The sequence below is a fragment of the Lactuca sativa genome, chromosome 9, assembly GCF_002870075.4.
Source record: "Lactuca sativa cultivar Salinas chromosome 9, Lsat_Salinas_v11, whole genome shotgun sequence".
NCBI lineage: Eukaryota > Viridiplantae > Streptophyta > Magnoliopsida > Asterales > Asteraceae > Lactuca > Lactuca sativa.
The window spans coordinates 214,242,061-214,253,807 of record NC_056631.2 but is presented as its reverse complement, the minus strand read 5'-3'; the positions used below and the strand labels follow the sequence as shown (position 1 = coordinate 214,253,807).

Below are 11,747 nucleotides of genomic sequence, written 5' to 3'. Positions count from 1 at the left end.
TTAGGTACAATTCTCCCCAATAGATAAGCAATTTTGACGGATTAATACATGACACATTGGTTATCCTTATTTCATCCGTACCCATGGTTTCCGTGGCTATGGGTCTCGTTTTACTAAAACAGTAAAGCACCCTTGAAATGAATTCTATTGACTAAAACACCGGTCATATCAAATCTTGAGATTTATGGAGTGTTTGAGGTCTCCTATTTGAAGAACATGGCGCCCTAATGGAAGCCTCATGTTACCATCTTTATCAACCACGCTCAATTGCTTGCAAACATCGACCTTAAACTTAACCGAAGTTTGGTTCCATGGTCCCAACTGCACCCTCTTGAAATCCAGCAACTGTTTTTGAGGCGAATTATATATCACCTGAGGTGGGTAAGAGAACAACAAGACGGAGTGGCTTCCGGCCATCTTTCCGATGTTTGTTACCGTGATTTCAACATCAAATGTTTGGCTACCACAAACCTTGTCAGTTGCATCAATTGATTTGCAGGTAGATTTCGAGCATTGATCAGTGGCTGGTTTCTTTAGCGAGATTGTTAACTGTTTGGGTGCTTTAACGAGGTGATGAACGTATAATGAGTAACTTAATCCATAGCCAAATGGGTAAACTGTTTCGCCTCTATAGAATCGATAGGAGCGACCTGGATAGCCTGTCGATGGATCTGCCCTCATGTTCATGTTGCTCATGGTCACCGTATCCGTATAGGATCGTGGATACCATGTCATAGGTAGTCTTCCACCTACAAACGTAATCAAAGTGGTGTCACTTTTAGTTCCATGATTTATAATTATTCCGTTAGTAAAATAATATACATTTAGCAACGGATGTTATTGAGTTTGTAAATTGAATTCGTTGGTGTTGGCAAAGTACCTGGATTATAACGACCAAAAATGACATCAGCCAAAGCACCTCCACCTTCTTGTCCAGGTAACCCAACCCACATAATGCTAGTAACTTTTGGGTTACATTTTGCAAAACTAACATCAATCCCACCTCCCGACATGACAACAAGAATCACCGGTCCTCTAGCTGCATATGCAACCTCAGAAACAAGAAGGTTTTGTTGTCCAGGAAGATCTATTTCGGTCCTATCTAGGGCTTCATGCTCTATGGAAAGATCTGTGCCCATAACTAGAACCACGGCATCTGCTTTAGCAGCAATGTTCTTGGCCTTTTCGAATCCCTCAGTAGAGTTACACATCACATGATCACACCCTTCCTCGTAGATAGTTTCAACTGAATCTGACAGACCTTGTAGAGGAGTTGTGTATTTGCATGGAATTCCTGCGTAGTTGCCAATCATGGCTACCGTGGCATTAGCATTAGGCCCGATTACAGCTAGTGACTTGATATCTGATGGAAGAAGTGGCAAAGACCCTAAATTGTTCTTAAGCAAGACAATTCCTTGTCTAGCGGTTTCACGGGCTAGATCCTGGTTGGCTTTGGTGCATATATCTTTCTTGCCTAATTTCCCGTACATTTGCTTGCTTGGGTTACCATCGAAAAAACCAAGCCTCATAAGTGTCGTGAAACTGTTTGTAACAGCCCGATTCACCATTGTTTCGTTCACTAACCCCTTCTTCACTGCACTTGCTGTGAAGTTCTTTAGTGAATCCCCGCAGTTAAGATCCAACCCTGTTAAAATCCGCATTCGAAACAATTAATAAAGGAACTTAATTAATCAATAATATTATACAATAACCACTGGAGTTACCTGCGTTTAACGCATCTGCTGTAACTTCTTCTGGTGTTTTCTCATATCGCATGTCTTTGAACATGACGTCTAATGAATCACAATCCGAACTAATGTATCTGTTGAACCAAAAACAAGGATTACATATTTTTAATTGGAGAATGCAAGTAATTAAACTATGCATCAATTTGCTCAACACTTTACCCATTTAATTTCCATTTTCCCCGAACTGTATCTTCCAAAAGCTCCTTATCGCCACAAGCGGGTACACCATTAATTTTGTTGAAAGAACACATAATACTTGCAACATTTCCATCCAAAACACACTTTTTGAATGGTAGGTTGTATGTATCCTCCAAATCTTGCTGTGTTACCTACAAAAGTGAAAAACAATTTTCACCCCTCGCACTTACGATATATAAAACTTTATACTAAGCTTTCATTTAAAGAAATAAACATACAATGGCATTGAAATGGAATCGATCAACGCTAGTCCAATTATCAAGATCATAGGCAGTGTAATGTTTACAACAAGCTCCGATTTTGAGTCGATCTTCATCACCATCCTCTGTTTCTTGTAAACCTTTAACATAAGCTACTCCATATCTACTTGCTACGAGTGGATCCTCTCCTGGTGTTTCTTGCCCTCTTCCCCATCTCGGATCTCGGAAAATATTCACATTTGGTGACCAGAATGTTAATCCTGCTACACCAGTATTGTACATTGCTCTAGCTTCTGTCGAAACCACCTATATGATCATCAAGTTTTTGTACATTATGATAATGACTTAAAAACATAAGAAGCAAAGAATTCGAAAACAAATATAAATACTTTTCCAAGAAGATTCCATAGAGATTCATTGAACGAGGCTGCAGTGAGGATGACTTGTGGGTAGCTAGTAGCTCCAGGCACTACAGTTTTGTTGAACCAGGTTGCAGGTCCGGTGTCAGAAACGCCATGCAAAGCCTCCGACCACCACCCATAAGATGGTATCCCAAGGCGATCTATGCGATCGGCTACACTCACAATGCTCCCCGCTTTTTCTTGCAATGTCATCATATTTACTAAATCATTAACCCGTGTTTTCACATCCAGTGAAGTGTTACAGAACAGGAATTTCTTCAAGCCTGGATTTTTGTCAATGTCGCAAGCAAAACGAGGGGAGTATTGAGCCGAAACAGACAGGAAAATGGAGAGGAGAAAGGCAATGGCGAGTAGAAGAGGGAAGTGTGGATTAATAGTTTGAGAAGCCATGGATGGATTTTTTGGGAAGGAGAGGTGATCAGTGTGAAGAAAGGATGTTGTGGGAATGGGTCTTTATAGGTAGAAATGTACGAGAACTGAGATTAGTAGCTGACTGTTGGTAGTACCTTCTGTTAGACCAATGTTCTCGGGGATCTAGACAGCAAAGAGTGGTGTTACGGTGTTAATTGCAATGTTTTCTTAAGCAGTTTGACCATTTACCCACAATATCCTGTTTTTCGGACCATAATTCATGTCCCATGAACCAACACACAAACCATTGCTAAGATAGTCACTAATTTTGACAGAAGTAATAACCATTTTTAACTTAATTAACATTTTATTTTTATTGAAAGAATAATTTGTACAAATGGTTGGTCTTTGTTGGTAACATAACGTTTAGATGATGAAACTCGAATGATATATATTAGGGTCTTTAGTAACGCCAAAAGTCGTTGTTAATTGTTATAGAATATAGATAGCAAATTGGTCCTAAACAGTGTAGTGGTTATTGTTTGCTGCTTGATTCGTAATCTAATAAAACAAATTAAGATAATTTTGTTACATGTCAATTTTTAATGAGTTTTTAATATTTGTTATTTTGTAATATTTCTTAAATAAATAATATTTATATGTCAATTTATGGTTTTTTTCAATTTTTAAAATTAAAAAGCCACATAATACTTATATTTATATATGTGAAGTATCAAATGTAATAAATATTATACTAAATTGCAATTAATATATTTATAGATTCCTTATTTCAAAATTTTATTTTGAAAAATACTTATTAATTACATTTTAATATTTTATTTTTTTTAATCAACTCGTGGAATACACGAGTTTTACACATAGTCTATTATAATAAATAAAGATAATTTTGTCAAATTTCAATCTCTAATGAATTTTAACACTTGTCATTTCTTAATAGTTTTTAAATAAATAACATCCATATGTCAATTTATGGTTTTTTTTTTCAATTTTTAAAATTAAAATATCACATAATACTTATATTTATATATATAACTCAAACATACTCTCTCAAAATGTCTTCTTCAACTCAAACATACTCTCTCAAAATGTCTTCTTCAACATCTTCATTAGGCAAGTTTGATGTCGTGCTTGAAACGATTATAAAGGTTATTCGGGAGGCGGAGCAGATGATCGAATGACTACAAGAAGAAAATGCTGAGAATGCACGGCGGAGGAAGAGAAGATACATACAAAGATTTCTTGAGGCGGCTAATGATCGACTCATGCATGATTACTTTGTGGATGATGCCAACTTTATATGATATAATTTGTCTTCAGTTCTATATGCATAAATCTTTGTTTTTGCATGAGATTACTTTGTGGATGATGCCAACTTTATATGATATTATTTTCGTCTTCGGTTCTATATGCATAAATCTTTGTTGATCGAGTATTTGGAGCTTTGAAAAAACGTTGACATATTCTTAAATATCCCGCGTCGTATATGGAGGAGAAGAAGACGAGCGAGGTGATGTATACTTGTATCATATTGTGTTATATGATTCTCGAAGACGAAGAAATGCAATATGTGAGTATAATGAAAACGAGATCGTTCCACCGATACAAGCTTTTGAGGTTGGAAGCACGAAGTGTATGTCGAGGAGGGCACTAGTTAATGATGTTGAGACATATCATGTTCTTCATAGGGACTTAACGGAACATATTTGGAACGTCAACCACATCGATCTAAACATGGAACCAGTCGACGATTTTGAATGTCAGTTTTCCGATGAAGATGTTCTTTAGGTCTATCTAGGTTTTGTAATTTTAGTTTGTATGCTTTTTATTTTAAATTATATTTTTTGGTGTGTTTGTTGTTATTTTGAATTTCAATGTTTTTATTTTAAGTTTAATGAATTTTTAGTTTTTAAAAATTGTTATGTTTGAAAGATTTATTTTTGTATATTAAAAAAAAAGTAGTAAGGCAAGTATGGCAACCCATGCCTACCAAACGGTAACTTTTGGTAAGAATGCGCAAACTGTGATATGGTGCCTACGTGTACCGTGACAAATGTGACATCACACCTACCAGTCTAATAGGCATGACAATGACATAGTTATAGGTATTTTTGATGAATTTTATTAAATACCAATAGGCATGACAACGTCGCCACTATTGTCTGATGAGTTTGGAATACATTTAGTTTTTATTATGTTTACACATTAGAGATTTCATATCAATATAGATTTCATATTAAACATAATATTAATACATTAAAATTTCCAATAAAATATTTGACGTTTAATTTTTTAGAATAGACAAAATGCATTAAAAAAATTAACCCATCAGGTAGCTGGAATAATACAAGAGTTTGAATAAAGATTACAAAAATGGAAGCTAATAGTACAAGGGCAACAATCAAGATTACAAAAATAGGAAACGAAGACACATTACAGCAACACTTGTAGAAACTGTCGAGGCTCTACCCCACCCTAAGGGTAAAATCGTTCAAAATAGCCATAGAAAGAAATGCCCAACCCTGAGCTAACTCAATTAACTGAGAAATCAGAACCCAATAGATCTCAAAATTCAACTTGGACATGTGAGGAGGCAACCACAAGCAAGACTCTTCAGCCGATCATAAGGACAAAATGATCAGTACACTACAACAAAAATGACTTACATACACAAATTTTAAGGCCTATAAAATTTGACCGTATCCTATTGTCACACTTAAGTTTTTTGATCAAAAATATAACTGTATATCGTGGCAACATAGGTGTGTTACGGCCACATTGAAATTCATCATTTAAGTATGACTATAATCTATCTTTTAGTCACATATAACGTGAGACGAGTAGGTGTTAGCCATGGTTAGTTTATATTTAATGTGACTATTTTTTACCCTTTCACATTAATCTATATCTATATCTATATCTATCTATATATCTTATAAATCTATCATTTTTCCTTTCACCACATTCATTTGAAACTCCCATTCATTTTTCCTTTCACCATATTCAATTGAAACTCCCATGACTTTTCAATCTCTTCCTAATAATTGTTATAAGTTGGTTAATAAGATTAAATAAATATCAAACATAAAGTGTAATCATATACAAACTAAATTTCAATATTAAAAGAATATATTTACTTTACTTATAAAGTTATGGTTTTTAACTTTTTACATATTATACTTAATTTATTAGTTTTAATATATTGTTGGGTGTAAATCATTATCATTTTAAAGCTATAACTTTTGAACAATTTGTATAAAATACTTAAATTATAAATTTAAATATAACATTACAGGATCAACTTAAATAACCCAAATAATATTTTGTAAATAGTTAAAAGTGATAAATTGTAGTGTCTTTGTAATAATGATTATAAGTTGGTTAGTAATGTTAAATAAATATCAAACCTAAAGTGTAGTCATAAATAAACTAAATTTCAATATTAAATTAACATCTTTACTTCTACTTATAAAGTTACGTCTTTAATTTTAACATATTATACTAAATTTATTAGATTAAAATGTTGTTGTATGTAAACCATTATCAATTTTAAATAATTATACTGATAGAAATTAAAACATTAAGCAAAGGAATTTTAAAAAGTTAATTAACAATAATAACAACATTAAATAACAATAAACCATATATTATATTTTATTTTCTTCATGTGTAACTGGCGGGTCAAAGTCATTCAAACGATTGACATTATGTAGTTATAATAGATGCATATATTATCATATAATTCAAAATAATCAATATATTATATCAATTTAGTACATCAGTTATTATATCAAATTTAGTAACAACTTTATTGTTATATTAAAAAAAAACATATATTTACAAAGACTTAAACTATATATGTTTTTCGGCGCAACGCGCGGGCATTTGCCTAGTTTATGTTAAATCATGACGTATGATATCATTTAATCACATAAAGAAAACTCATAAAGAAAATAATGTGACCATTGGTTAGATATTAGTGATACATAATTTTAAAAAGCATCGTTGAATATTACTTATAGCAACACTTGTTTTCTAAATGATGTAGCCATTTTATACAATTTAGTGACATTCTTTTATTTAACCGTGACATATAAAATCATTTAGTCACAAGAACAAAACACATAACGAACAAAATGTGACCATTGTTTGCTTTTTGGTCATACATAATTGTTAAAACCATCGTTGAACTACATATAACAACACCTTTTTGTAAATCATATGGCTATTTGTTACCCTTTAGTGAGTACGTTATATTGTGACATATGATATCATTTAGCCACATAAAGAATACTCATACAAAAATGAATGTGACCAGTGGCTGCTTTCGGCGATATATAATTGTTAAAACCATTTTTGTATCTTACTTATAACAACACATTGTTTCTAAATGATGTGGCTATTTGTTACCTTTAGTTACATTATTTTACGTAAGATCGTGATGTATGATATCATTTAGTCACATAAAGAAAAACGTAAAAAAACATGACAATTGTTTGTGTTTGGTGATACATAATTGGTGTGACTATTTGTTACCCTTTAGCCACATCTAATTTTGTGACCATAGTTCTAATTAACACTCAGTAACACTTATGAATGGACGACGATAATATTAAAATGTTGCACATATATATTACATGAGTAAAGAAGAATAGAAGAAAATAACATTAACCATATAGGCAACTTAAATAATATACAAAAATATTGTAATCAAAATATACCTAGCAAGTATTGTAACATTTGGGGTCCCGGGTATAATTTGTTATAAGTTATGAGTTTTCTAAGGACATTATTGGCCACGATATGGGAATGGTGTCCCCACGACATGGCATGGCGAAGAATGATCTCAGATGAATTTTTTGCCTCACGATATGGCATCTTGTTCGTCACATTGTGGCCACAGTCTGAGGGAAAAAAAACCCTATTTTTGTTGGGCTTTAGGCCCTATATAAGGTAAGTGTGAACTAGGGTTTGCTCACCCTCGGCCTCCAACACCTTCCTTTTTAACCCTAATCAGATTTAGTCTCCATTGTTGAGTTTTTGAAGAACCTTGTGTTGTTTTTTGGCATCTTGAAGGAGAAGGAAGCTCATTTGGTGCATTGTTTCATCGTGCAAGCCTCAACATCCTCATCTAGCAAATCTTTAGACCTTTGTAAGTGTTCAAGATTAAAACTTTAGGTTGCATGCTCCAAGATCTTGGTTCCCTATCCGTTATTCTTCATGTTGTGAGAGTTTGAAAGAATGGATTCCATAAAGTTGGCAACTTAATGGATCCTTGAGGACCTTTTGGTGTTATATTTTCCAAATCTATGATTCTTTGTGGTATTTGGTCTCGTACGTAAGTTTGAGCTCTCTTTTTCCTTGATTTTGACCTAGTTTGGAAGGTGCTTGCATTTGACATGAATATCCATAAAGCATTGATTTTTATGGTGGTTTTAGAGTAGGAAACCCTTCTAAAAGTTATGGACTTGAGACTTTGTAAAAACCCGATCTAATGTACCAATCAAAGTCACTAGAATTGGTGTGAAATCCTAATTCAATGATTAATGCAAAACAATTATATCGAATTAAGAACACAATATCGGATCTTCAAAGAACACTATATTGATCAATAGTCTAGTACATTAGATCTCTATGTTTCTCGGTTCTCTATATCTCTCTAAACTCGAAATCAACTTCTTAGAACGACCAACCCTTTACATGGATGAAAGTCAAAAATATTTTTATACTAGACCTAATTACAAAGGCCCAACGCAAAACCCAACTAAAAGCGTCATTAAGCTCACCGAAATCACATGGTGATTTCAGTCCAAACACCACCCAAATCATGGTGTTTTTGGTCGTAAACCGAGTACTCTAAAAACTATTAAAAGTAAAGTATAAACCACAAATCATGTCCTAACAATCTCCCCCTTGGTTTATAGCTTTCTTTTCTTTTCAATCTTCTCTTTGTTCTTGACTTTCAACTTTTATCTTTGATTTCTTCACAAATTCGGTATAAGGTCTTCTTGTACAGGTTCTTGAAAATCAGTGCTTTCGGCTTTGAAAAAATTCAGAGATAATTACAGGGAGACCGATTATTTTGGATCACTTCATCAAGTTCATAGATAGGAGCAAATTGATTGAGGAGGATTCAATGCAATTCGACATATAACTTCAAATACAGTTTCACCTTACTTATGGGATTGAAAGGTTGTGTGTTGAAAAATAATCTCCACTTTTTGTTCCTTCGAATGAATACTCTTTGTCGATCACATATGTGTCTTGAAAAGTAACCATGACTAAAAAGTCCATGTGGATCACAAAGTCATAAAGACCCTTCTTTCAACAGTTGTTCAAGGACCCAACCTTGGCTCGGATGGAGACTACTCGCAGTATCCGTGTGAACACTGAGGAACGCACTACGATTTGTTGAGTATCGGAGAATTACTCATGGCTATTTTTGATGTTAGCCCTTGCATATCTTCAATCAAAGATCTCAATACAGTTTTTCAAGTTAACAAGTTAACTTGGCCCTTGGCGAGACGTTCAATAGTTTTTGAATCTCAGCTGAGTGTACCATTCTAGTGCTAGTGAGAGTTAATTATGAATAACTCACAAAACCATCATGTGACAAAAATATCTGAACACATATTTCTACAGTTTAGCATGAAACGAGGTCAAGGCCCTTTGGCAGGACATTCAGCGATAATCGTGCCTTGCAAGGTGGATCGCCCTTGTGCCAATAACCGTTAATTCCTTACTTGCGGAGAATGTATTCGAGAATACATTTGAGTCTCCGCATTTTTGCATGACAAAAGAATGACAAGACCATGGGCGGGATGTTCAGCGATATCTATTTCCCGGTTGGGTGAATCGCCCTGGTGCCATGATAGTTCTTAGGTAAAGATAACTGACAAGACCAATTTTGACAATCTGTACAGTTTCAAACATTCAATTTCTTAAATACGGCAATTCTTAAAAAATATTGCGTAACTGACAGTTTGTACAGTTTCATGCCTTCAATTCCTCGAATACGACAATTCTTAGAGAGAAATTGCCTAAATGACAATTTATATGGTTTCATGCCTTCAATTCCTTGTGAAAATAGTGTGAAGTGAAATTCTGTCAATTCTTTTCAAGATCTCTTTTTGCACAGAAAATTTCAACATAGTCTCCTTGAGTCTTCTCATCTTTTGAATTCGTGTTTTAAGACAAATGAAATTTTATGAGATAAAAATAAAAATAAAATAAACTTAGCACGTAATAAAAATAACTGAGAAATAAAATAAATTAAAATACGCTCAAAAGGAATAAAAATATTTTTGGATTTTTGATTTTTCTGAAAAAGAAATAAAAACAGAAATAAACATATTTTTGGATTTTTGAATTTTATGAGTTTTTTTTTGTTTTAATTCCCCCCTAAATTTGTGCATAGAGGAAAAAATATGAACAAATTTAACGAAAACAAAAACAAAATACAAAATGTACAAAACAAAAAGAACTTTTAGTCTTCAAAACGAATTATTTTAAGAAAACTCACAAGCACGTCAAAACGAGCTTTTTAAAAAGGTTTTGTAAACAAATCGGTCACATTATTATCAGTGTGGATTTGTTCCAAATGAATGATTTTACGCTTAAAACAGTCTCATATAAAATGAACTTTAATATCTATGTGCTTGGTTTTAGTATGCTGAACTTGATTTTTAACAATTTGAATAGCATATCATTATCACAGAAGATAGGAGTGTCAAGAAAATCCAAACCATAATACTATACTTGATATTGCATCCAGATGACCTGAGAACAAGAAGCAGATGCAGCAACGTATTCAACCTTATTTGTAGAAGTGGATACAGTTTGATGTTTCTTGCACTGCCACAAGATCAGTTTGTCTCCCTAGAATTGACATCCAACACTTGTAGATTTCATATCAATGTCACAACCTCCATAGTTGTTGTTAGTAAAATCATAAAGATAAAATTCACGATTTTTTAGGATACCAGAGCCCCAATTTAAACCTCCCTTTAAGGTACCTAAAAATTCATTTTACAACAATTAAATGAGAAAGTTTAGGATTAGCGTGACGACGCGAGCATTGACAGGCTGCAAAGAGTATATATGGTCTGCTAGAGGTCAGATACATCAGAGAGACAATCATGGATTGATATAGAGTTTGATCAACCGATTATCCATCCGGATTTGATGTCAACAGTTGTGACAACTGTCAATTTCCGGTCGAGTCAAATTCAAATAAAGTCAACAAGTCAAACCGGTCAACTCAACTAACCCTTGTATACTAGGGTTTACGTTATGTAATTTCTATACAACTTGCCATTTTTTTTTATAAGAAATCATCACTCGGAAAGTGTGTATGTTTAGATTCCTTTAACCTTAATTGGGGTAAGTGATGTACCAAAACGATAAAACACTAGTGCATACCCACCGGGGGTGTGTAAGATCCTTAAACATGACTTAACGGGGTTTACAGACCTTATGTTACGAAGCCAAACACTCAAAAAGGTCACAAACATAGTCTCTCTAAATCTCTTTCACTCTATCACTCTCTATAAAAAATGTCTCCCAAATCTCTCTCAAAACTTCTTTCAACTTTTTATAATCATTCGGTTCATCCTGACACGTAACTTAGTGAAAAACCGCTTGAAACGGGAAGATACTTTGAAAAATAGCCATATAGGGCTGAAGCCCTTATTAAGAACCCAAGCTTTCCTCTGGAACCGAACCCCCATAAGGAACCGAAACCTTGGATGTCTCCTAGGGTTTTGTACTCCTTCCCATGTGGGATGGAGTACCAACCACGAAATTTCACT

General features: G+C 33.8%; 1 protein-coding gene across 1 annotated transcript; it reads right to left on the bottom strand.

The window, feature by feature from the left end:
* On the bottom strand, positions 1-2,965 carry LOC111899078 (beta-xylosidase/alpha-L-arabinofuranosidase 2). The gene is made up of 6 exons (XM_023894965.3): positions 2,536-2,965; positions 2,165-2,452; positions 1,908-2,077; positions 1,725-1,822; positions 881-1,645; positions 1-749 (listed from the first exon to the last, which is right to left on the bottom strand). Exons 1-6 carry the CDS (start codon positions 2,956-2,958, stop codon positions 169-171), a joined length of 2,325 nt encoding a protein of 774 aa, XP_023750733.1. The 5' UTR covers positions 2,959-2,965; the 3' UTR covers positions 1-168.
* Positions 2,966-11,747: the final 8,782 nt, after the last annotated feature.